Source organism: Oncorhynchus gorbuscha, linkage group LG26, assembly GCF_021184085.1.
Source record: "Oncorhynchus gorbuscha isolate QuinsamMale2020 ecotype Even-year linkage group LG26, OgorEven_v1.0, whole genome shotgun sequence".
Lineage (NCBI taxonomy): Eukaryota > Metazoa > Chordata > Actinopteri > Salmoniformes > Salmonidae > Oncorhynchus > Oncorhynchus gorbuscha.
The window spans coordinates 418,899-446,827 of NC_060198.1; the positions used below are offsets into that span (position 1 = coordinate 418,899).

Sequence of the window (27,929 nt, forward strand, 5' to 3'; positions counted from 1 at the left end):
ATTACAGTATATGAGGTTCAGTAGAAGCAACATGGACTCAGTCCATTACAATATATGAGGTTCAGTAGAAGCAACATGGACTCAGTCTATTACACTATATGAGGTTCAGTAGAAGTAACATGGACTCAGTCCATTACAGTATATGAGGTTCAGTAGAAGCAACATGGACTCAGTCTATTACAGTATATGAGGTTCAGTAGAAGCAACATGGACTCAGTCCATTACAGTATATGAGGTTCAGTAGAAGTAACATTGGAATCTCTTTGATAAATCAAACTTTTGATATTGTTATAACAATTAGTAATGAAATCTTGCTTAAGTAAATTCAGTGAAATTCAACTCAGAGACAAATATGACATTAAAAAGTCATGTCATGGGAGTGTGGTGTTCCTGGAAGTGGGAGGTGCTAGTGAGACACAGACACACAGAATTCTCTCCTACAATCCATGTCCTTTCCCAGAGTGGTCCATAATTAACTTTTGCCTGGTTGGCACTTCCAACCAGATATAAGGAGGCTGAGGCCCCAGCATCCATAAGTCAGATACCTTCTTCCTCTGTGGTAAGACTCTCTCCACCTTCTTAGAGTTGTACATTTGTCTCATCTTTGTACTCAGCATCTGAGGCAGTAGCTAACTGCACTGTTTGAATTGACTTCTGCATGTCTCTTGTAAGATTTGACAATATGCAATCAAATGTAACAATTTTTTCTTACTTATAAATGCTTTACTTTAAATCTCTAATTTTTATTTGTTTGTAAATTGAAGGGTCTAGAATGTAACTGGGTTTTCAGCGGTATTCATTTTAATCAAATAACAAAATAGTGGTAAAGTGTGTTGTCACTAGGAAAATGAAAGTTACCAGAGGCACCTCAGATCCTGAATGACGCAGCGGTCTTTTATTTCACCTTAATTTAACCAGGTAGACTTGTTGAGAACACGTTCTCATTTGCAACTGCGACCTGGTCTAAGTCACCGCAACTCAGTGCTAGAGGTGTCACTGCAGGCCTTGGTTCGATTCCGGGCTGTATCACAAACGGCTGTGATCGGGAGTCCCATAGGGCAGTGCACAGTTGGCACAGCCCGGGTTAGGGGAGGGATTGGCGGGGTTAGGCTGTTATTGCAAAATCAGTATTTGTTCTTAACTGCCTTGTTAAATGAAGGTATAAAAGATGAAGTGGACATGGCTGTAATGATTGGGATAAATGCTTTCTAAGCCTTCAGGGACTAAATGATGAGGCTTTGGACCACAGGAGGATGGTGGTACCTTAATTGGGGAGGATGGGCTTGTGGTAGTTACTGGAGAGGAAAAGGTGGAATGGTATCAAATACATCAAACACATGGCTTCCAGGTGTCTGATGCCATTCCATTTGCTACGCTCCAGTCATTACTATGAGCCGTCCTCCCCTCAGCAGCCTCCACTGCTTTAGACTTGCGCTTTTTCACAACAATTTATGTTTCACAGGGTCCTCTAAGAAGTACACATTCATCTGTAGGAGGGGAAAAAGAAGGTGAGACATGGTTTGACTCTTCACATAAAAAGTGATGAGAATATTCTGAGAGAGATACCACTCACCTAACTCTGTTGACTGGGGAGGAAGCACCACAGAGTCAATCATGTTTCTTGTTTAATCTCTTTCCTAGTTATCCGTCACCATGAGTACGGACGCTGAGATGAAAATCTACGGCAAGGCTGCCATATACCTCCGTAAATCTGAAAAGGAGAGGATGGAGGCACAAGCCGCACCCTTTGATTCAAAGAATGCCTGCTATGTGACAGACAAGAAGGAGCTGTACCTTAAGGGTTTAGTCACTGCCAGGGCCGAAGGGAAGTGTACTGTAACAATCACGAAACCTGACGGCACTAAGGAGGTAACCCTGATCTGAAAAGTATTCAAGTTTGTGCAATTACTCAATTTCTTGAAAACTCATCGAAATGATCAAAAACATTTCAATATAAAATATTTAACAAAATAAATATTATGAAGCATTTCTTGTTTTTTTGTAAGCAGAATATAACCTTCAAACACATCATCTTTAACGCAGCTACTTAACAATGGCATAGATTGTTTGTAATTGACTAGTCAAGAAACACCAGATATGTGTCAGTGGGTGATAACTAAGTAGTTGGATTAAATGTTGATGTGAATTTTTTAAAAGATTCAACATGTATTTAATGAGCAAAAAGCATTTCAGTCATGTCCACTTTGATCTGTGTTGTAATCTAGATTTCTGACTGTTTCAGGAAGGAAAAGAGTTCAAAGATGCAGACATCTATGAGATGAACCCCCCTAAGTACGACAAGATTGAGGACATGGCCATGATGACCTACCTGAATGAAGCCTCTGTGTTGTATAACCTCAAAGAGCGTTATGCAGCATGGATGATCTATGTAAGAAACCTGCACATACAATCACACACATACATGAACATAATAAATACACACATACAGTACTACACATAAATGGACGGTAGAAACCAAAACATATCAATACAGTAAACCCACATCAGTTTACCAAAGTACACCCACATCCTCACATAAATCCAGGTAAAAGTACATCTGACTTTGTTAATCTCCTAAATTAATTATGCTTTCATCCAGACCTACTCTGGGCTCTTCTGTGCCACGGTGAACCCCTACAAGTGGCTCCCTGTGTACGACTCAGATGTTGTCAACGCCTACAGAGGGAAGAAGAGGATGGAGGCTCCACCCCATATCTTCTCCGTCTCTGACAACGCCTTTCAGTTCATGCTGATTGGTACGATATCTCATGGATGGATGGATAAATGGATCGACGGATGGAAGGATGGTTGGATGGATGGACGGAAGAATGGATTGTTGGATGGATGGATGATTGGATGGATGGTTGGATGGATGGATGGATGGAAGAATGGATTGTTGGATGGATGGATGATTGGATGGATGGTTGGATGGATGGATGGATGGATGGAAGAATGGATTGTTGGATGGATGGATGATTGGATGGATGGTTGGAAGAATGGATTGTTGGATGGATGGATGATTGGATGGATGGTTGGATGGATGGAAGAATGGATTGTTGGATGGATGGATGATTGGATGGATGGTTGGATGGATGGACGGAAGAATGGATTGTTGGATGGATGGATGATTGGATGGATGGTTGGATGGATGGACAGAAGAATGGATTGTTGGATGGATGGATGATTGGATGGATGGTTGGATGGATGGACGGACAGATGAAAGGATGGTCGGTTGGATGAATGGATGATTGGATGGATGGAAGGATGGATGGACGGACAGATGAAAGGATGGTCGGTTGGATGAATGGATGATTGGATGGATGGAAGGATGGATGGACGGACAGATGAAAGGATGGTCGGTTGGATGAATGGATGATTGGATGGATGGAAGGATGGATGGACGGACAGATGAAAGGATGGTCGGTTGGATGATTGGATGATTGGATGGATGGAAGGATGGATGGACGGACAGATGAAAGGATGGTCGGTTGGATGATTGGATGGATGGAAGGATGGATGGACGGACAGATGAAAGGATGGTCGGTTGGATGATTGGATGGATGGTTGGATGGATGGACGGACAGATGAAAGGATGGTCGGTTGGATGATTGGATGGATGGTTGGATGGATGGTTGGATGGATGGACGGACAGATGAAAGGATGGTCGGTTGGATGATTGGATGGATGGTTGGATGGATGGACGGACAGATGAAAGGATGGTCGGTTGGATGATTGGATGGATGGTTGGATGGACAAATGGATGCTCATGGATGCATGCATCAATGGAAATGGAAATATGCTTCAGAGAGGTATCTCCTATTTTCTAGTCTAGGTAATAACAGTTTGCTGGGAATATCTGATTTCACTAACCTTGAATGGAAAATGTTCCAAATTGAAATTCGTGATGATGATTTGAATTCAATAATGTCCCCTGAATGTTGCTTGAGTATGATAAGCAATGTGTTTTTTGGTTCCAGATAAGGAGAACCAGTCCATCCTGATTACGTAAGTTGTTTACTAAAATGTCACTTGAGAAAGTGTTTCTATTGTAATAAGTTGGGTCACTTGGTGTGATGAAATATATGACATTATGGATGGATTAGAGCATCAGGTTATGTGTAATAACGAGTCGATTAGAATGATTATTTGTTGATGATTTACTTATGTTAGAAAACAGGTATTTTTCTACGCTATTTCTTAGTGAAAGACAATCTGACACTCAAACATGTAACTAAAACCCCTCTTTCTCTGTCATATAAACCAGTGGAGAATCCGGTGCAGGAAAGACTGTCAACACCAAGCGTGTCATCCAGTACTTTGCCACCATTGCAGTGTCTGGTGGAGAGAAGAAGAAGGAAGTAGACCCCAGCAAAATGCATGTAGGTTGTTCTTATGTTTGACTTCTTATTTCGGTTTGGTTGAATCATGTTTCAAGAAAAGTGATCAATCGAGAAAAACGTGCTATACCAGTTTCTGAGCAAGTTGTGTTTGTCTCAATCAGGGGTCTCTTGAGGATCAGATCATTGCAGCTAACCCTCTGCTGGAGGCTTACGGTAATGCCAAGACAGTGAGGAACGACAACTCGTCTCGCTTTGTAAGTAGTATGAAGGGCACACTGTGGAATTGACCTTATATTGGAAAAATGTATTTCAGTAATTCCCTATTGTCATTTCAATAGATGTGCAACAAACGGTAATGTTTAAAGGTGTCTATCAAAGTAAAATGTTTATTTGTTTGTTCGCCTATTTCTAACCCCCATGCTCTACTACAGGGTAAATTCATCAGGATTCACTTCCAAGGTGGTAAACTGGCTAAAGCTGACATTGAGACCTGTGAGTTGGTTTTGATTATTTTTCAATTCCTTCCTAAATCCACACAGATATTTTTTGTGAAGTTCATATAGACAAATATAATCTAATATTATATTATATTATAATATACTCTCTCTCTTTCACTCTCTCTTCCTCTCTCAGACCTGCTGGAGAAGTCCAGAGTGTCCTTCCAGCTGCCCGATGAGAGAGGCTACCACATCTTCTTCCAGATGATGACAGGCCACAAACCTGACATAGTTGGTACGACAAAGTAGAGTTCAGGAGAAATTATTCCCACCCCCATCTGTGGAACTTCAAAAAAATATTCATAGTCCACACTAATAATACTATTACAATGAGTACATCCAAGGTAACAAGGCATCTAGAAATGGGTCAGGTCTCTGGGAAATATCTATAAAGTAATGCACTGTGATGCACTAGTAATACTACATGTATCATTGAGTCCATCTATTGAGTAAAAGAGGGAGAGATACTGTAAAGGTAGGAGAGCAGAATCCTAAGAGATTTAACTGACAAGCTGTTCTCCTTTGTCCACAGAAATGTCGCTCATCACCACCAACCCTTACGACTTCCCCATGTGCAGTCAGGGACAGATCACTGTGGCCAGCATCGACGACAAGGAAGAGCTGGATGCCACAGATGTGAGTCAAACAAAGGGTTAACCACAGTCTAGATAGGGAATGGGTAGGACCACCATACACACTGAATGCTATGTGCAATTTCAACTTGGTGGGAATTTTCATGTATGTTTTGTTTGATTCTAAATGCCTTGTGTTAGTTAGACATGTGCCACAAGGAACACTTCAGGCCTTCACACTTTGCCTTGAGGCACATACATGTAAGACATCCACAAGAGAGCGCCACTAAGTGCCCTTTGGAACTGTGTAAAACTCCTTTTGTGCTGCCATCTACTAATGTGTTTTCCAAGAGTAATCATGTGGAACAGAGAAGCCAGTCAAATCTATCCATCCCATTTATTCTGCAGTGAGCAGCACAGAACTGTAGTGTAACTGAGCAAACTACCGTTCAGTTCATCTCTGTTGTACTTCCTCTTTAATGTCAGGATGCCATTACAATCCTGGGCTTCACTAATGAAGAGAAGCTTGGCATCTACAAGCTGACAGGAGCTGTATTGCACCATGGAAACTTGAAATTCAAGCAGAAGCAGCGTGAGGAGCAGGCCGAGCCAGACGGCACAGAGGGTGAGTCCCACTACTAGATATACAATATGTAGAGCATTAGTCCCATTCCCAGTCCCCAACATAGAAATAGAACACCTAAGACAGACAGTGCCACATGAAAATCAGGCAGGAGATCATTTTTGGAGAACAGGTACAACCTCCTCAAATGACTTGAAGTTATGGATGTGGGTGAATCAAAACCTAACCCACAAAGAAGTTATCCAAACTAATTTGCCAGTTTAACATCAGAAAAAAAACATTCTTGTGTCCCTGAGTCTGTTGTTGTTGGTTCTCTCTCCAGTGGCTGATAAAATCGGCTACCTGCTGGGCCTGAACTCAGCTGAGATGTTGAAAGCTCTGTGCTACCCCAGAGTGAAGGTCGGCAACGAGTATGTGACCAAGGGACAGACTGTGCCTCAGGTAAGACTGCAAAACACAGTATCTACCAATTTTTAAGCACCATAATTATTTTGGGGATGAGTGCATTGCTCTTAAAAATTTTGATGCTGTATATATCCTAAGGTCTTATCACCAGACATGGACAATATCTCATGTATTAATTTGAGGTATTATCATTGCAGGTTAATAACTCAGTCAGTGCTCTGGGCAAGTCCATCTATGAGAGGATGTTCTTGTGGATGGTCATCCGTATCAATGAGATGTTGGACACCAAGAATCCAAGGCAGTTCTATATCGGTGTGCTTGACATTGCCGGGTTTGAGATCTTTGATGTGAGTATGAGACCAGTACAAGACAATTAGATGTGATTGAGATGGATTACAGTCTTGTATGATGAAAAGATCCCTTTTAAAATTCCATCAACAGTACAACAGCATGGAGCAGCTGTGCATCAACTTCACCAATGAGAAACTGCAACAGTTTTTCAACCACACCATGTTCGTCCTGGAGCAAGAGGAGTACAAGAAGGAGGGAATCGTCTGGGCCTTCATTGACTTCGGCATGGACTTGGCTGCCTGCATTGAGCTTATTGAGAAGGTAAGATGTCTGTGAGGATTATAATGGACCTCAACAGCAAAGCTCAAATGGAACGCTGTGTGAGATATTATCAGCATCTGACTGTTGAGATCTCAATATGTTTCCTATTATGTGCCTCTAAATGAATATAATCCTATAACAGCATGTTTACTAAAGGAATAAATGTGATCCTAAATGTAAATATCACTCATTTGATATACATCTCTTTTTGTAAAGCCATTGGGCATCTTCTCCATCCTTGAAGAGGAGTGCATGTTCCCCAAGTCTTCAGACACCACCTTCAAGGACAAGCTGTACTCCCAGCATCTTGGCAAAACAAATGCGTTTGAGAAGCCCAAGCCTGCCAAAGGCAAGGCAGAGGCCCACTTCTCCCTGGTGCACTACGCCGGTACTGTGGACTACAACATCACTGGATGGCTGGAGAAGAACAAGGACCCCCTGAACGACTCAGTTTGTCAGTTGTACGGGAAGTCCGGAGTCAAACTTCTGGCTGCCCTGTATCCACCTCCCCCTCCTGAGGGTAAGACTGGCATCACGTCAAAAGATTTAATTAAGCACCAGTTACAATTTTCTTTAAAGTCCTTGAATATATCACAATTTCTCAGGGTTTATTACTGGGTTAATTTACTCATACAATAGGTGTAATTCTACACAATCTGATTGACAGAATTTGCCTCTAGATACGTGTGAAGTTAACCAGAGATTCTCTGGTTTAAAATTAGTGTGTTTGCTGAAGACAAGACCACTCTAGATTTCTTACATATTCTTATTATTTTTCTATTATTCCACCCACTCTAGGAAATGTACTTTTCTAGTTATCTTTAACTTTTCCCCATTTTAACAGATAAAGCCAAGAAAGGAGGCAAGAAGAAGGGTGGTTCCATGCAGACTGTGTCCTCCCAGTTCAGGGTGAGCTTTTGAAATGTGCATATTTAGTCCTTCAAAAGATGCATTGATTATCATAAATGATGTCTGAGAAAATGGTTTGTAACCCTCTTACAGGAGAACTTACAAAAGCTGATGACCAACTTGAGGAGCACTCATCCTCACTTTGTGCGCTGCCTGATCCCCAACGAGTCAAAGACTCCAGGTACAGGAAATATTGAGTTAAATATGTCATCTTATCAGTACAGTATCAGTGACTTTAACAATCCCAATCTTTAACCTGTTTATGAGTATTAAAAGAGACTTGGTTTGTTTTACCAGGACTGATGGAGAACTTCCTGGTTATCCACCAGCTCAGGTGTAATGGTGTACTGGAGGGTATCAGGATCTGCAGAAAGGGCTTCCCCAGCAGAATTATCTATGCTGATTTCAAGCAGAGGTACATACGCACTCAAACACAACTGCACACACCCACCACATAACATATCTGCTCCAAGGGTTTCCCAGCATCATAATATTCTTACCTTTTATGTAATATAACCAACCTATTACAACTTGACATACTTTAAAACTGTCTTCTCATTCAGGTACAAAGTACTGAATGCCAGCGTCATCCCTGAGGGCCAGTTCATGGACAACAAGAAGGCTTCTGAGAAGCTGCTTGGGTCCATTGATGTGAATCACGAGGATTACAAGTTTGGACACACCAAGGTCAGTCAAAAACCCCCAGGAAAAGATGACAACAAAACATAACTATTATGATAATTTAAAATCACTTCAGTTGGTATACCCACTATTTTATTATTTCTTCTTCATTTAAATAATGGAAAAAGTGGAAAATCATTGTAGTTTTGTTTTCTTCTTCAAAGTCATTCATTACAAGTTTGGAAGAGAAACTAAAGTCATTATCATGTGCATGGTGTTATAGTGGTATGGCTGCAGTTATCTGTATCTGTGTACATTATTCATCTATAATAATATAATAATAATAATAGATGCCATTCAGCAGACGCTTTTTCAAAAAAGTCATGTTTTTTGTATGGGTGGTCCCGGGATCGAATTTACCCTGGCGTTAAAACCATGCTTACCAACTGAGCCAACTACCAACTGAGCTACCTCTACAGAGCCTTCAGAAAGTATTCACACCCCTTGATTCAAAAAACATTTTTTTTTGTGAAAATATTTGAATGTCAAAGTGGAAGAAAAATTCTAACATTTGTAAAAAAAAACAATTATGAAAAATAAAACACTAATAGTTAGACTTCCTTTTGGCAGCGATTACAGCTGTGAGCCTTTCTAGGTAAGTCTCTAAGAGCTTTCCACACCTGGATTGTATCATATTTGAATATTACTCTTCAAACAATTCTTCAAGCTCTGTCAAGATGGTTGTTGATCATTGCTAGACAGCCATTTTCAATTCTTGCCATATATTTTCATGCCGATTTAAGTCAAAACTGAACTTGGCAACTCAGAAACATTCAGTGTCATCTTGGTAACAACTCCAGTGTATATTTGGCCTTCTGCTTTGGGTTATTGTCCTGCTGAAAGGTGCATTTGTCTCCCAGTGTCTATTGTAAAGCAGATTGAACCAGGTTCTCCTTTAGGGTTTTTGCCTGTGCTTAGCTCTACTCCGTTTCTTTTTATCATAAAAAAAACTGCCTAGTTTTTGTCAACAACAAGCATACCCACAACATGATGCAGCCACCACCATGCTTGGAAAATGAGGAGTGGTTCTCAGTGTTGTGTTGGATTTGCCATAATGTATTCAGGACATAAAGTAAATTTCTTTGCCACATTCTTTTGCAGTTTTACTTAAGCGCCTTATTGCAATCAGGATGCATGTTTTGAAATATTATTAATCTGTACAGGCTTCCATTTTTTCACTCGGTCATTTACATTAGTGTTGTGGAGTAACTAGATGTTAATCCATCCTCAGTTTTCTCCTGTCACAGCCGTTAAATTCTATTTTAATGTCACCATTGGCCTCATGGTGAAATCCCTGAGAGGTTTCCTTCCGCTCTGGTAACTGAGTTAGGAAGGATGCCTATATCTTAGTATTGACTGGGTGTATTGATACACCTTCCAAAGTGTGATCAATAACTTACCCTGCTCAATCCCTTTTTTTTACCCATCTACCAATAGGTGCCTTTCTTTGAGAGTCAAGGGAAAAACCTCCCTGGTCTTTGTGGTTGAATCTGTTTGAAATTTACTGCTCGATTGAGGGACCTTACAGATAATTGTATGTGTGGGGTAGAGATGAGCAAGTCATTAAAATTTCATGTTAAACACTATTATTGCACACGGAGTGAGTCCATGCAACTTATTATGTGACTTGTTAAGCACATTTTTACTCCTGAACTTATTTAGGCTTGACGTAACAAAGGGGTTGGATACTTATTGACCAAAGACATTTCAGCTTTTCATTTCAAATGAAAAAAATCTTGTGTGAAGGCCAGTGACACAACATCTCAATGTAATTCATTTTAAATTCAGGCTGGAAAAAGTTGAGGTCTGTAAATACTTTCTGAAGGCTCTGTACAACAGTACAATAACAAACCATTTAGAAACAACCTGTCACATGGTTTGTTTGTAACCATTGCAGAGTTAATGTTGTTTAAATCAATCTAGTGGTGTTGTTCCCCTCTTTTGATTCAACCCTTTCTATCTGTGGTTCCATTGACCATGTTAACCTGTGTCTCAGGTGTTCTTCAAAGCCGGTCTGCTGGGTGTCCTGGAGGAGATGAGAGATGAGAAGCTGGCCTCTCTGGTCGGCATGGTCCAGGCTCTCAGCCGTGGATTCCTCATGAGGAGAGAGTTCACCAAGATGATGGAAAGGAGGTGAGGAATAGTAGACATCTTGGCAAAGCTTTCTGTCAAACACCTGTATCCAATGCATTATGATTACATACTGTATATGCTGTGAGTTGTTCAGAATGAGAAAGTACATCTTATAATGGTCTACTACAGCTTTTGGGTGAATTCATTTAGTCCAGAAATGGATGTAGCAACTAAGGATTCTAGCTTTATAGCTGCAGTTTGGGATTTGGCTGCTCAATTGTCATTTACATTTGTGATATTAACCCATTAATTTTTTGAAAAATATCAAATTCTTGTTGAGCTTAACATGCATGACCTGTCAGTCCTTGCATCTAGAGAGCTGTCTGTGAGTTTAAGATGGGTTACATTTCCCTACACCGATTCCTCAGCTGTAAACAAGAGGGGGCAGAGGATTTGTTGTTCTTTTACTCCGACTTCAATTTCATGTTGAATTCACGTTAGTTGACAACTCAACCAAATGTAAATCAAAACAAAACGTTGAACTGAAGTGTGTGCCTAGTGGGACGTCACTCACCACTATGTCCTTTCTGTTGAACAGAGATTCCATCTTCGCCATCCAGTACAACATCCGCTCATTCATGAATGTCAAAACCTGGCCATGGATGAAGTTGTACTTCAAGATCAAGCCCCTGCTGCAGAGCGCTGAGACTGAGAAGGAGCTGGCCAACATGAAGGAGAACTATGAGAAGATGAAGACAGACCTGGCCAAGGCTCTGTCCACGAAGAAGCAAATGGAGGAGAAGTTAGTGTCCCTGACGCAGGAGAAGAACGACCTGTCGCTCCAAGTAACATCTGTGAGTGAGCAACGACCTACATGAGGGCACATTTAAACACACGTTTACATACACACACAGGCACACTGTTATTGCCCATGTTATTTATATATTTCATGATTTAGTCTGACGTATTTGACTAAATGAAGTCTATATTTTCATAAATGAAGTTAGGCCGCTGATTTTTTCTCCTGTTCTGAAACCAGGAAGGAGAGAGTCTGAACGATGCTGAGGAAAGGTGTGAGGGGCTCATCAAGAGCAAGATCCAGCAGGAGGCCAAAATCAAAGAGACGACCGAGAGGCTGGAGGATGAGGAGGAGATCAATGCTGAGTTGACTGCCAAGAAGAGGAAGCTGGAGGATGAGTGCTCTGAGCTGAAGAAGGATATTGATGACCTGGAGCTCACCCTGGCCAAAGTGGAGAAGGAGAAGCACGCCACTGAAAACAAGGTCTTGTGTCTTGCCATAGACAGTCTAACCAAACAATAATAAACTCAAAACATAGCTTAACAGAAATAGAATTCAAGTTGTATTGTGGGTGCAGGAAAAATTAAGACACAATAGTAGAATTTCAGTTGCGGGGTACTCATTCACATTCATTGTATGTTCTGCTGCCCCTCATTTATGACTTCCATTCAGTACACTGGCGTGGTGAACACTGCCATCTAGTGTTGAATCTATAGTACAGTAATTGTTGATGCAGTTCTAATCTAAACTAACTGAATGCAATATATAATAATATATATACATAACTCCCCTTTATGGTTAAGTATAATTATGTTGTGGCCATTTACAGGTTAAAAACCTGACAGAGGAGATGGCGTCTATGGATGAGAGTGTTGCCAAGCTGACCAAGGAGAAGAAAGCCCTCCAAGAGGCCCACCAGCAGACACTGGATGACCTGCAGGCAGAGGAGGACAAAGTCAACACTCTGACCAAGGCCAAGACCAAGCTGGAACAGCAAGTGGATGACGTGAGTGGAGTTTGACATTTTGGCCATGATAGGATGTAAGATGACATTATCTTCAGTTGTTTAGATTTTAATAATATATGTGTTTTTATCTTCTAGCTTGAGGGTTCTCTGGAGCAAGAGAAGAAGCTCCGTATGGACCTTGAGAGATCCAAGAGAAAGCTGGAGGGAGATCTGAAACTGGCCCAGGAGTCCATAATGGACCTGGAGAATGACAAGCAGCAAGCTGATGAGAAAATCAAGAAGTAAACACAAACTAATGACTACAGTATTACCTGCTATAATTGTTGTTCTTGACGAATTATTGTAATTGTGAATCAGCATTTACATGTGATTCTTAAAGAGATACTTCAGGATTTTGGAAGCCCTTTATCTACTTCCACAGAGCCAGATGAACTTGTGAATACCATTTTTACATCTCTGCATGCAGTTTGAAGTTGCTAACTGTTAGCGCAATGACTGGAATTATATGGTAACTGCTAGCATGCTAGTAAGCGTTGGCTAGCAAAATGACTTCTAACTTCCTTCATACTGGATGCAGAGACATACAACTGGTATCCACAAGTTCATCTGACTGTGGGGACGTAGATACAGGCCATCATTGCCAAAATACTGAAGTATCCCTTTAAAAGAAATGTGAATGGTATGATACCCTCCCTTTACACTTCGAACTGAAACCAACTCTGCAATCGGCATATTTGTTTTTTTAGGAAGGACTTTGAGACCACTCAGCTCCTCAGCAAGATTGAGGATGAGCAGTCTCTGGGAGCTCAGCTGCAGAAGAAGATCAAGGAACTCCAGGTACAGTAGAGGATCAGGGGTCTAAGCTCCACTCTCACCCAGGTACAAAGCTCCAGAACAGAAAAGCACAGACTTGAAAAACATTATTCTGGTAGCACACATTTTTCCTGGTGGATTCTGATGGATGAATAGGTTGGAAGATGGTGCTTCTTGCCGTTGTAAAGACAGTGCATCAAAATGGTAGTTTGGTTCCTAAATTTGACACTCTACTGAAATATTAACTGTCTTTGTATTAACACATTTATGCAAAATATACATACTATTATTATTTTGTGAGGTTCAATTGTTTCAACTGTATTGTAGTGTTCATCCCCCTGCTCCTGCCCCCTGTTCTAGGCCCGTATTGAGGAGCTGGAGGAGGAAATTGAGGCTGAGCGTGCTGCCAGGGCTAAGGTTGAGAAGCAGAGGGCTGATCTCTCCAGGGAACTTGAGGAGATCAGCGAGAGGCTGGAGGAGGCCGGAGGCGCCACTGCTGCTCAGATTGAGATGAACAAGAAGCGTGAGGCTGAGTTCCAGAAGCTGCGTCGTGATCTTGAAGAGTCCACCCTGCAGCATGAGGCCACAGCCGCCGCTCTGCGCAAGAAGCAGGCCGACAGTGTGGCTGAGCTCGGGGAGCAGATCGACAACCTGCAGCGCATCAAGCAGAAGCTGGAGAAGGAGAAGAGCGAGTACAAGATGGAGATTGATGACCTCTCTAGCAACATGGAGGCCGTCGCCAAGGCTAAGGTGAGTAGTGATGTTTTGATCAAGCAGTGTTAAGGAGGGTCAACTACATCACCATTCAAGTGAACTGAAGTTGACATGAGACACATATATAAAGTAATGATGGAACATGTTTCACTAACAGGGCAATCTGGAGAAGATGTGCCGTACTCTTGAGGACCAGCTGAGTGAGCTCAAGACTAAGAATGATGAGAATGTTCGCCAGGTCAACGACATCAGCGGACAGAGAGCCAGACTCCTGACAGAAAATGGTACCATCAGCAATGAACAACAAACTAATGCTTTACTTCACTAAACCACAATAAAATGTGTTGGGGATTTATGTCCATAGTCCACATTAGTGCCGATCGGTGATGTTTAAGATGAAGGAGGACAATCATTTTTTTTAGGAGCTTGGCCTTATTTCTATTACAGCATATTGGATGACTCTAATTCATATTCGATTAATCCAGCTCAATGTAACATCGATAGGTTTAGAGTACTACATGATACTCAAATGTTTCATATACCCATCATGAGGTTGCTTCAACCTAGCCTAAACCTAGACAGTTTACAACGTATGTGCACAGGTCGAGAGAATAATTTGAGTAATCGAGATGAGAGACCGTAATACATTCAATACCGCCTTGCACACTCTTGCCTGCATCTAGCTGATCTAGGTTGTAATGAAAAGTAGCAAACGATAGTTTCTATTGGACAAAATGTTATCCTAATTTTGTTCTATTTGGATCCGTTTTAGAAAGGTTTTCAACAGAATGTGCGGAATGAATACTACCCTGATCCCACGCAGACACAGTTCACTTTCATAGAAGCCACATACAAACAGCATGATCATTTTGCTCGATGTATAATTCCTTCTCGTATCTACGTGCTCTCCTCGTCTCCTCCTTTTCCCTTCTGGACTTCAGTTCAAAACAAATCAGTTGTCTGTGATCAGATGAAAAAAATCTCTTAATTCTCTGGTCCTTTGATTGAGTGGACAACATGTCAGTTTATGCTGCAAGACCTGTGATAGGTTGCAGTTCGTAGTCATTATTACTGTGTAAGTCTATGGAAGGGGGTGAGAACCATGAGTCTCCTTGGTTTTGTATTGAAGTCAATGTCACCCGAGGAGGATGGAAACTAGCTGTTGAATGGAAACATGGCTACACCATGGTGCTATGCTACAGATTGCTGTTGAGGCTACTGTAGACCTTCATTGCATAACATTGTGTTTTAATTAATGATTTGGTGGTGTGAATATATTTGGTATAGTTTTATCTAACTTTTTTAATGTTTCAATATTTTTATTTTTTATTAATTTCACTGAGGATGATGGTCCTCCCCTTCCTCTTCTGGGGATCCTCCAATGGTCCACATTGTTTCTACTGTACAATTCACCACCGAACAACATTCCCCATGTTACATTAAAATACATTTTCAATCCAAGAGAACAGAGACCCTATTAACAAGATGTCCCTCTGTCCCTGCAGGTGAGTTTGGCCGACAGCTGGAGGAGAAGGAAGCCCTGGTGTCTCAGCTGACCAGAGGAAAACAGGCCTTCACCCAGCAGGTGGAGGAGCTGAAGAGGGCGATTGAGGAGGAGGTCAAGGTAAGGGACCTAAGATCGACCGACCCCAGAGTTTAGTGCAGGGATCATCAACTAGATTCAGCCGTGAGTTGATTTTTTTCCTTCTTGTGGGGATGGTCAGGACATAATTACAAATCATTTGTAAACTTCCAATTGAATTCAAGAAGCTCAGACAGATATAATATTTGACTAAAACATAATATTTTCAAACCTTGCTTACATTTGTATGCGATCACGTACAGGGACATAATACACCCCCCAACCCCCCAAACAATCTGATGGGTCACAAAGTATGTGATGGTGGCTGGGGGTCCAGTCAGGTTAGGCCCCTATCCTGAAGTTGGAGATTTTTGCATTTTTCAAACACCTGAAACAGCTTTTCCTGCAATCTATGGTCATAATCTTTATACTTAATTCATTGTAAAAAACAACAACAACAGTTTCAGCTGTCTGTGTCTTCCTGACTGGTGGTTCTTTTTTTGAAAGAAACTAAATATGCTTCTCTTCATCTCTGCTAAAATCTGGGTAAAACATTGAAAGGAATTTGAGTCTTATTCAGTACTTTTATTGCTTGTTTATCTTTAGTTAGACAAGCTAGCCACTCTACCTTGATTGATAGCCTGAAATGGCTTCTTGGTATCTAGTTATGAGGTTGGGATTTTGGGAACCTATGGTATCTGGGCTGACTAAAGCCAACTTCAGAAAATTGCAAAGTAACTAGTAGTATTACAGAGAAACAACAACAGGACAAATCTGAGGGGGCACGTGCCCCCCTGTGCCCCCTATGGGCATGACGCCTCTGATCACATAGATCTGTCTGTTGTTCAAGGGAAAACTTTGGATTGGATTTCCCAAAATAAAATCACTTGGAGCTGATTTGTTGGTGTTTTTACAGTCTTTTACGGTCCCCCTGCCCAAAATTATATTTTTTATTCAGAAAACGTGAGGGGCCAAATAAAATCGCGGCCTTCCAGCTCGAGAACCCTGGTTTAAAGACATATCTTGATATACATGGTGACTACATCACCCTCAGAGACTTCTACTATAATTTGTTTGACTCCAATCTTTCTTTGTCTTTCTCTCTCACAGGCTAAAAACGCACTGGCCCATGGTGTCCAGTCTGCCCGCCATGACTGTGACCTCCTGAGGGAGCAGTTTGAGGAGGAGCAGGAGGCCAAGGCAGAGCTGCAACGCGGCATGTCCAAGGCCAACAGTGAGGTGGCTCAGTGGAGGACTAAGTATGAAACGGATGCTATCCAGCGCACAGAGGAGCTGGAGGAGGCCAAGTGAGTCGCACGCAAAAGAAAAAACTCAAATATAGGGTATTGACGGTGAGGGTGGATTGGGCTCTGAGGAAATGTATTGTAACATTTGTTTCAGCTCATTAAACCTCCCTCTGTTGTCCAATAGGAAGAAGCTGGCCCAGCGTCTGCAGGAGGCAGAGGAGACCATTGAGGCGACCAACTCCAAGTGCGCCTCCCTGGAGAAGACCAAGCAGAGGCTGCAGGGAGAGGTGGAGGACCTCATGATTGATGTTGAGAGAGCCAACGCATTGGCCGCCAACCTCGACAAGAAGCAGAGGAACTTTGACAAGGTGAAAACAAAGAAACCTCACCCAAGGGTGATGTTTTCTGTTTGCTATATGATTAACTGTAGCATATTTCTGATTCAAAACTCTTCATCTAATGAAACTCCCATGGATACTCCTAGGTTCTGGCAGACTGGAAGCAGAAGTATGAGGAGGGCCAGGCTGAGCTGGAAGGAGCTCAGAAGGAGGCTCGCTCTATGAGCACTGAACTCTTCAAGATGAAGAACTCCTACGAGGAGGCTCTGGATCATCTGGAGACTCTGAAGAGAGAGAACAAGAACCTGCAACGTGAGCATTTGACAGCAGTTCTATTTGGCTCATGTTTGACTAGTGTTTTGAAAATGGAGAGAACTGTAAGCATCAAATGTACAGATCAAAATATATATTTATTTTACCTGTGATCACGATTCCCTTGAACAACCAAAGGATGTGGAGGGCAATAGATTTGCAAGACCATATGAATTACTGTTAATTAATTAACTGTTATTATGATTCAATGTCAACTTCAGTACATTGGCAATATCCACATAAATTCTCCCAAGTCTAAACGGCACGTGTGTGTGTGTGTGTGTGTGTGTGTGTGTGTGTGTGTGTGTGTGTGTGTGTGTGTGTGTGTGTGTGTGTGTGTGTGTGTGTGTGTGTGTGTGTGTGTGTGTGTGTGTGTGTGTGTGTGTGTGTGTGTGTGTACAGAGGAGATCTCTGAACTGACTGAGCAGATTGGAGAGACTGGCAAGAGCATCCATGAGCTGGAGAAGGCCAAGAAGACCGTGGAGACAGAGAAGTCTGAGATCCAGACCGCTCTGGAGGAGGCTGAGGTACAAACTACAGCTGTTAGATGGGGAAAGCAGTGTTACACTAGCCAACACCAGCTACAGTCCAATGATACCTGTATTGGAGTTTATTGTAGTCATATATATTTAATTCCTACATCCAAATATATTGAACACAATTGGCCTGACTGCCTCTGTTTGTCCAGGGAACACTGGAGCACGAGGAATCTAAGATTCTGCATGTGCAGCTGGAGCTGAACCAAATCAAGGGTGAGGTGGACAGGAAGATCGCTGAGAAGGACGAGGAGATGGAGCAGATCAAGAGGAACAGCCAGAGGGTGGTTGACTCCATGCAGAGCACCCTGGACTCTGAGATCAGGAGCAGGAATGATGCCCTGAGGGTGAAGAAGAAGATGGAGGGAGACCTGAACGAGATGGAGATCCAGCTGAGCCACTCCAACAGGCAGGCCTCTGAGGCACAGAAACAGCTGAGGAACATCCAGGGACAGTTCAAGGTAAAGGGACATCAGGCTCAAAAATCTGAACATGGAGAGGGATTTGTTTGTGAATCTGTAGAAAATAAAAGAACAGTGGAATTGAATAGATTGAACTATATATTGTAGAAAGGTAGGGATATTGAGTAAATTCTTACCAATGAACGTTTCTATCACCCATCCTATCACCCCTTCATCCACAAGTACTAATGAACCTATGTCATTGTGAACCCCAGGATGCGCAATTGCACCTTGACGATGCCGTCCGTGCTGCAGAGGACATGAAGGAGCAGGTAGCCATGGTGGAGCGCAGAAACGGTCTGATGGTGGCTGAAATCGAGGAGCTGAGAGTTGCTCTGGAGCAGACAGAGAGAGGCCGCAAAGTGGCTGAGACTGAGCTGGTAGACGCCAGCGAGCGTGTTGGACTGCTGCACTCCCAGGTATGGATCAGATATTTCTAATAAAACTCAACCAAGTATACCGTTTACACACACCTGGGATTCGACAGTCTTTGCTTGAAGATTTTCTTTATTACAGCATTGTAAGTTCTCTTGAGAGTCAAACAAATCATCTTGTTTCCTCCTTCAGAACACCAGCCTTCTGAACACCAAGAAGAAGCTGGAGACTGACCTGGTTCAGGTGCAGGGAGAGGTGGACGACATCGTCCAGGAGGCCAGGAATGCAGAGGAGAAGGCCAAGAAGGCTATCACTGACGTGAGTCCTTGAATTACATCAACTTGATTTGTCCTCAAGAGAAATGGTAGCTATGCTGGTTAACCACAATAAAGATGTCAGAGGGATGTTATGATTGGTGCCAATTGGTGCATAAATTAAACAAACTACTTTTCCAGGCGGCCATGATGTCTGAGGAGCTGAAGAAGGAGCAGGACACCAGTTCTCACCTGGAGAGGATGAAGAAGAACCTGGAGGTCACAGTCAAGGACCTGCAGCACCGTCTGGATGAGGCTGAGAATCTGGCCATGAAGGGAGGCAAGAAGCAGCTGCAGAAACTGGAGTCCAGGGTGAGTTATAAGACTGATTGCTGGACATGTAGTTATTTTTCACATTGAAGGCTCAGGTATTTGAACCAGCAACATTTAACTGCTAGGATACCTGCCACCCTAAACCACCTCGATCAAGGGTTCCCAAACTTTTTGACACGGGACCCCTTTTGTGATAGAAAATGAATTAGTGACCCCCTCATAATATCAGAATACAATTCCTACTTTAGAGTGGAGTAAAAATAGCATCCAGGTAGTTTTACCACCGTGTTTCTAACCCCAGAGGTGCAACATTGCAAGACTTCCGGGAACGCTTGTGATTCAGACCAGACCAGGGTTTGAGATGTCTATGGGAGAAGTGAAAAATTCACCCTTCTTTGTTAATTTTCTTGAAATCTCAAGGCAAGACCTAGACTCGAGTAAATGTATTAAGATACTGGAGTGCAACTTTAAGTAGCTGAAACTGTCATTACTAATTTTCATCAAAAACAACTTTCTACCGAAGGAGTGCTTTTGACTGCATGAACATGTGCAGTTCAGCACAACCGTTAGACCCAATGTTTCTGTGCATGAGCTTAGCTAGCTAAGGTCGCAATGGGATTGTCTACAAGACTTCATTTTTTGGATTTGCTACGATTTCTGCAGTGCATGGCCGGACTAATCATGTCTTGGCCCCTGGGAAAGGACATTTTAAAGTCACCTTCTGGCATCAGAAACAACATTTTGCAGTTTTAAAACAAATGTTCAGCTATTCTTCACATTTTTCCTTTGGACAGAAATAATATTTTGTAATTTTAGAGCTAATTTCTTGAAATTCTACACATTTTGCCATGTGGCGGAGAGAAAATGTAGCAGTTTTAAAAGCTTAAATCAGGATGTATTTACATTCAAAATCAACATTTTGGGGAATATGTTACACTTATTTAGTGGAGTTGAGAAGAATTGAGGCCAAGACCTTAAAATATAGATATACAAATGTTTTAATCCAGTTGCTTCGTTCAAGCTTGTACAGTTGTCTTGGCAGACTTCTTCTAAACTGCCATTTCATTCATAATAATAATCAACACACGATATAATATACTGTACATGAATCCAATTCATCTCATTGTAATAATTTGTTAGGCTTCATCTAGTTACATTGTTTAATTTCTCTCTCGCGAGATCGCGAGCTTCTCATTCACTCTGCTGCAAAAGGGCTGTTACTAGGGAAGCCAGCGTTGCTATGTGGGGCTACCAGCTAGAAGGCTAACGGCTAAATTAGCTTGTAGGCTAGCGGACTTTCACAAGTTCATAAAAACGTGATAAAACAACATAAAATCGTAGCAAACATATGTACATACTCTGGAAACATTACTTTAATATGGTGCTTTCCTACTTACCTTCCAAATTAATTTATGAATTTAATTTGCTTCTGTTTCGGTTCTGACTATCAATATTCATAACAATTGAAATGTAAATTCCACTTTAGGAACCACTGACCGAGAAAATGAAAAGTTGTTATAATTATAGACCCCTTCAATAAAAATTGTAAATAGTACATTGGAACAGTCAACAATTGTGCCTCCTTGACTAGATAGAAGATTTTTTACATCTGATTTCACCAGCTCAAACAAATGCCTACATTCATTTCTTCCACAAAGGTGCGCGAGCTCGAGACTGAGGTAGAGGTCGAGCAGAGAAGAGGTGTAGATGCAGTCAAGGGAGTCCGCAAGTATGAGCGCAGAGTCAAGGAGCTCACTTACCAGGTAAGAGAAAGTGTATTCTTCACACACTTGACACTAACACACACAGGTTTGTGTATATAATTATGGGGCATTGATCATTTGATCTTCTCCCACAGACTGAGGAGGATAAGAAGAACGTTGGCAGACTTCAGGACCTGGTAGATAAGCTGCAGATGAAAGTGAAGGCCTACAAGAGGCACGCTGAGGAAGCAGTGAGTCACAGTCTTAGTCAAATACTCTGAAAGTATAGATTCGAAAATATATTTATCTTCAGAAAAAGGTATATAATGAATGCTGATGTTCTGCTCTCCGTCTCCTTTCCTCACCCAGGAGGAAGCAGCAAACCAGCACATGTCTAAGTTCAGGAAGGTTCAGCATGAGCTGGAGGAGGCTGAGGAGCGTGCTGACATCGCTGAGACTCAGGTCAACAAGCTCAGAGCCAAGACCCGTGACTCTGGAAAGGTACAGAACTGCTGCTAAACCTGTACCTGACTCATGTTCAGATATGACCACATCATCACCACCTATGATTCAGTCTTCTCAGAGGTCAATACAGACCTTTTACACTCAACTGTATTGAAGATCCCTAAGAAGAACATTTCAGGAAGGGCTAAACAATCTAATGAGAGTAATTCAGTTGGTACTTCAACATCAAATATCCAAGCTGAGTACTGAGCACTAAAGACTTGATCCATTATATTATATCCATATATTTATCATGTTCATTATTATTACTGATCCATTATATTCTATCCATATATTTATCATGTTGATTATTATTACTGATCCATTATATTCTATCCATTTATTTATCATGTTCATTATTATTACTGATCCATTATATTCTATCCATATATTTATCATGTTGATTATTATTACTGATCCATTATATTATTTATTTCTTCTTACAGGGAAAAGAAGTTGCTGAATAAACAAGACCAAAGTATTGAAGATCAAAGTCTTACCATTTTCCTGTGATGCATAAAATATGATTTTCATGGTGAAATGTTGAGCATTGATTAAAAACATGTGGATCTACATACACTTCCTTTGTGACTGTGGATTTATTACTCAGCAAACAGCTTTTTCATACCATAAAATATTCAACTTTAATTAAAGGAGCAATCTGGGATTCCAACAACAACAAAGTGGTACCCCAACAAAGCAGTCACTTTTTTTGGTAAACAGCTGAGGGATGAGGCTGGAGAAATGCAGGTTTAGGTAGGTTATTTTCCAAATGTAATCCATTACAGTTACTAGTTACCTGTCCAAAAAATGTAATCAGTAATGTAACTTTTGGATTACCCAAACTCAGTAATGTAATTAAATTTCATTACTTTTAGATTACTTTCCCCTGAAGAGCCATTAGAAGAAGACAATAATGTATGTTAACATTTGAACGACATCTAATGCAGGATCAAAAATCCTTCTAAATCAAGTTAATTTTTAATTTTAATTTTTTACTAGGCAAGTCGGTTAAGAACAAATTCTTATTTTCAATGACGGCCTAGGAAAAGTGGGTGAACTGCCTGTTCAGGGGCAGAACGACAGATTTTGTACCTTGTCAGCTCGGGGATTTGAACCTTTCGGCTACTAGTCCAATGCTCTAACGACTAGGCTACCCTGCCGCCCGTTAATGTTTCCATAGCTGGCCATACATAGATGTTACATTTTACTTTGTGGTGGTTATGTAAGCTTCTTCTAACCCATCGATTTCCACTTCATATAATAATACGATTAAATTTTATCTTTACATTCAAAACCAAAGTCTATCAGAATTCCAGGCATTCCAATAATCTTATACCCCTTGATCTTCAAGAATACGACTTGGAAATATGGGAGTATAGATTAGCCTAATTGTTTTACCAGAGCTTAACCCTAAAACGAAGGACTTATTAGCCAGCCCTACTCTGTTGTTTATGATTTTGTTGTCATGTAGGACTGATTTGGCTCATTGATTCGAGCTGAAAAGGAAATGCTGCGCTCATGCTTTGAGCTCGACTGAAAAGTGCTATTTACATGTGACAAATGAATGCCATATGCTACATTTGCTCTTGACCTTTTTGTTGGTAACACTTTGATATCTTGATAACTTTAATTGCAGGTTTTGTGAAATCTGTGGTTCTTAAACACAATTGCAGATGCATGCTAGATCTCATAACCGCTTGAATTGATGTTTACAAAATGACACATTAGTTTCCTTACACTGTATGACAGCAATGCATACTTTGGTTTAGTTTCCTTACACTGTATGACAGCAATGCATACTTTAGTTTAGTTTCCTTACACTGTATGACAGCAATGCATACTTTAGTTTAGTTTCCTTACACTGTATGACAGCAATGCATACTTTAGTTTAGTTTCCTTACACTGTATGACAGCAATGCATACTTTGGTTTAGTTTCCTTGGCACTGTATGACAGCAATGCATACTTTGGTTTAGTTTCCTTACACTGTATGACAGCAATGCATACTTTAGTTTAGTTTCCTTACACTGTATGACAGCAATGCATACTTTAGTTTAGTTTCCTTACACTGTATGACAGCAATGCATACTTTAGTTTAGTTTCCTTGGCACTGTATGACAGCAATGCATACTTTGGTTTAGTTTCCTTGGCACTGTTTCCAAATGCTAACGTTTTAGAATTTGTGGCACAAATCCCATTTATGTCCTGGGAACGATATTATATATTTTTTTGCCCAAATCATTAACAACTATCTAAAAATGAATTGTGGAGGTCAACAAAGTCCCTTATAGATGATTTGAACATGATGCATAAAAATATTGGTCCGATGAGATTTGTACCACAAAATGTTATTTAGCCACTGCCAAGGAAACTTAACCAAAGCATAGATTGCTGTAATACCTTGTCCATAGACTGCTTACAGGGTTAAGGAAACAAATGTGTAATTTGGGTGAACTATCCCTTTAACAAAGCAGCTAAAAGCATCATATGATATTGCAATCTGACGTGGCACGCAACCATTAAGAGACTCTGGAATCATGATTCTATATGACCTAAAGAGAAAGGTCCTGTCCCAGGGCCATGGAGTGTGAGGGCAAATTGATCAGACACATTGGTTCTGTATGCTGCCCTGTACCATCACTCACTCATTCATATATCCTTATGTACATATTGTACATATTCTTTATCCCCTTACACTGTGTATAAGACAGTAGTTTTGGAATTGTTAGTTAGATTGCTTGTTGGTTATCACTGCATTGTCGGAACTAGAAGCACAAGCATTTCACTACACTCGCATTAACATCTGCTAACCATGTGTATGTGACAAATAAAATTTGATTCGATTTGATTTGATTTCCACAGTGACGTCATTTCAATGTTGAGATTTTAAACAGATGTAGTGTTCATCATGTAAATAGGAAGAGGGAAGTGGATTATGAACAGGTTCATCATGTAAATAGGAAGAGGGAAGTGGATTATGAACAGGTTCATCATGTAAATAGGAAGAGGGAAGTGGATTATGAACAGGTTCATCATGTAAATAGGAAGAGGGAAGTGGATTATGAACAGGTTCATCATGTAAATAGGAAGAGGGAAGTGGATTATGAACAGGTTCATCATGTAAATAGGAAGAGGGAAGTGGATTATGAACAGGTTCATCATGTAAATAGGAAGAGGGAAGTGGATTATGAACAGGCTCATCATGTAAATAGGAAGAGGGAAGTGGATTATGAACAGGTTCATCATGTAAATAGGAAGAGGGAAGTGGATTATGAACAGGTTCATCATGTAAATAGGAAGAGGGAAGTGGATTATGAACAGGTTCATCATGTAAATAGGAAGAGGGAAGTGGATTATGAACAGGTTCATCATGTAAATAGGAAGAGGGAAGTGGATTATGAACAGGTTCATCATGTAAATAGGAAGAGGGAAGTGGATTATGAACAGGTTCATCATGTAAATAGGAAGAGGGATTATGAATAGGTTCTGAAAGAGGAAACTATAACTACTTGAGAAAGGAAGAAGCTAGAAAGTCAGTCTGTGTGCCACATTATTCTAGCTATTAGAAAGCTGTTGGGGTGATTCCTCACAAAACTGGAACAAAAACAATACCATGATTTCTTAGGGGATCTAAACAACATTTAATCCATAGATAGTATCTTCACAGTCCCTAAATTCTAAACAAATTCAAGGAAACCCATAGTATTATATAGAGCCATGATCACATCAAAATGAGCTACAGAAAATACATTTAAAATAACACCTCACGGCACAATGCCTCTCACCTATCTGACCTAAATAACTTGTAGGCCTGTATACTGATAGGTATCTGTGTACCTGATAGATGCTAATGAGTGTAAATGTAACATATGTATGTTAATGTAATAGGTAATCCAGAGCGACTTACAGGTATCATTCACCTTGTTTATCTCAGTGTTGTGTCTGTACAGGACTTTTTAACTTATATTCTTATTGTTTTAAATGTATGTAGGTCTGTCCTTGAGCTGTTCTTGTCTATTAAAATTCTGTATGATGTCATGTTTTGTGTGGACCCCAGGAAGAGTAGCTGCTGCTTTAGCAACAGCTAATGAGGATCCTAATGAAATTCTAACCCTAGAAGGGTTGTTGACATCTGTATCTTAACACATTTTTGAGAAATAATTCAATGAATTCAATTAAAAATCAGGTGGTTCTCGGAAACGGAACACGACGAGAGGCGTGTGTGTTGTCTTCTTAAGAAGCCGGTGGCCACCAGCTTCTTATAGTTTTGCAACGGTGTGCCTAATGAACACAGCCCTGATTCTGATCCAACAAGTTGAGTACAACGTTATTGAGATGACTGCGATGTTAAAGTGTACTGTTATTATAACTGTTTAACATATTATGACTTGTTGGTACATGGCCCTGTTCGTAGGATAAATTGCAGGACTATTAAGGAGAGGCTCCTATCATCAGGTCTTCAGTCATCCCAGATATAACAGCTGCCATAGAGTTCAAGACTATTACCAGAGCAGCAGTTAAACTGAACAAACTTCTATTCAACACCTTCTATTCAACTCATTCACAGGCAGACAGGAACACTCAATTTTTCCCATGATTTAAATCCATCTTCTAATTAATCGTTTCTAAACATAGATCATTGGTGGATCGGTCTGCCACTTGCCCTGACCCTACAAAAGCCTTGGCTAGGAAGAGTCCCCTGCTCCCCCAGAGATGCCTGTGTTCCAACAGCTGCAACTGAAAGGAGGTTGTGGGATTCCAGTTTTATTTATGTTCTCTGTTGTGGACTTTACTTTTATTGTCATTGACTGTGTCTTCCTGCGATCTCTGTTGTTTTTACAAAAAATCAAATAAAATACTAAACATTGATCATTGGTGGGGTCATCTAGTGGATTGGGCTGTCACTTGTCCTTTCTGTTCCAACAGGCTTGGCTAGGAAGAGCCCCCTGCTCCCCCAGAGACGCTTGTGTTCCAACAGATGCAGCTGAAGGGAGGTTGTGGGATTCCTAGTTTTATTATCATCCAGATTTATCCTATCCTAGGATAGGATAAGTAATCCTTCTCACCCCCCCCCCCTTTAAGATTTAGATGCACTATTGTAAAGTGACTGTTCTACTGGATGTCATAAGGTGAATGCACCAATTTGTAAGTCGCTCTGGATAAGAGCGTCTGCTAAATGACTTAAATGTAAATTTATGTTCTCCTTTATGGACCTGACTGTGTTTTCCTACAATCTATATCATATATGGTCATATCCTCTGGTGTACGGCTCAAATGGAAGCAGATCTGCTGATGAAGCAATAAAGCAATGCCAAATTAACTGAGATATATTGCTGTGGAAACTGGGATTATTTCTGACACACCTGTTTCTGAAAATGTCTATATTGGGCTTGTAAATGATCTGTTGATTTAGTTTGCTTCCTGTAACTCTGTCATGGACTGTATGGGATCAACTTGGAGTTTCAAGAACAGCTCAGAACATGTGGTTTGATACCATGGATGTCATAAGGTGAATGCACCAATTTGTAAGTCGCTCTGGATAAGAGCGTCTGCTAAATGACTTAAATGTAAATGTAAATGACAGAGGGTCATGAATCGATCCTAAACCACCTCAGGCTGCATGTATTTCTGACACCCAGTATCGGCTCATGGCTGGAGAAGGTTACTGACAGTAATCATTTTGACTACTTGTTTGTCCAAAGATCTGTAAATCTTGCTGAAAAACACAACTCCCCATTTTATCCAAGTGTTCAACCTTGTAAATGTATGAGATTATTTTACATTTAACCCTCCACGTCACACTGCATGTTGAAACGTGAAGACCTCATACCTTTACTGTGGACCACAGAGAGATCTGATACAGGCCAGCACATTATAATGACCTCATACCTTTACTGTGGACCACAGAGAGATCTTATACAGGCCAGCACATTGTTTTGACCTCATACCTTTACTGTGGACTACAGAGAGATCTGATACAGGCCAGCACATTATAATGACCTCATACCTTTACTGTGGACTACAGAGAGATCTGATACAGGCCAGCACATTATAATGACCTCATACCTTTACTGTGGACTACAGAGAGATCTGATACAGGCCAGCACATTATAATGACCTCATACCTTTACTGTGGACCACAGAGAGATCTGATACAGGCCAGCACATTATAATGACCTCATACCTTTACTGTGGACCACAGAGAGATCTGATACAGGCCAGCACATTATTTTGACCTTATTAGTCGACCATGAGGTCCTGACATTGCTGACACCGTAATAGATTTACAGAGAGACATGTGATCTGGGAAATAAAAT

General features: G+C 40.9%; 1 protein-coding gene across 1 annotated transcript; it reads left to right on the top strand.

Moving 5' to 3' along the window:
* Nucleotides 1-1,641: 1,641 nt before the first annotated feature.
* Nucleotides 1,642-22,189, top strand: LOC124015637 (myosin heavy chain, fast skeletal muscle-like). Its single transcript, XM_046331005.1, has 39 exons — nucleotides 1,642-1,869; nucleotides 2,243-2,389; nucleotides 2,600-2,756; nucleotides 3,978-4,005; nucleotides 4,265-4,379; nucleotides 4,502-4,594; nucleotides 4,772-4,832; nucleotides 4,974-5,072; nucleotides 5,370-5,473; nucleotides 5,896-6,034; nucleotides 6,315-6,433; nucleotides 6,595-6,744; nucleotides 6,839-7,009; nucleotides 7,226-7,529; nucleotides 7,854-7,918; nucleotides 8,012-8,099; nucleotides 8,216-8,333; nucleotides 8,482-8,605; nucleotides 10,596-10,732; nucleotides 11,271-11,526; nucleotides 11,712-11,954; nucleotides 12,301-12,477; nucleotides 12,574-12,719; nucleotides 13,185-13,275; nucleotides 13,612-14,001; nucleotides 14,123-14,249; nucleotides 15,471-15,589; nucleotides 16,658-16,854; nucleotides 16,979-17,162; nucleotides 17,279-17,444; nucleotides 17,847-17,971; nucleotides 18,133-18,441; nucleotides 18,657-18,860; nucleotides 19,009-19,134; nucleotides 19,272-19,442; nucleotides 21,062-21,166; nucleotides 21,262-21,357; nucleotides 21,476-21,607; nucleotides 22,057-22,189. The coding sequence occupies exons 1-39, from the start codon at nucleotides 1,654-1,656 to the stop codon at nucleotides 22,075-22,077; spliced, it is 5,820 nt and encodes a 1,939-aa protein (XP_046186961.1). The 5' UTR covers nucleotides 1,642-1,653; the 3' UTR covers nucleotides 22,078-22,189.
* Nucleotides 22,190-27,929: the final 5,740 nt, after the last annotated feature.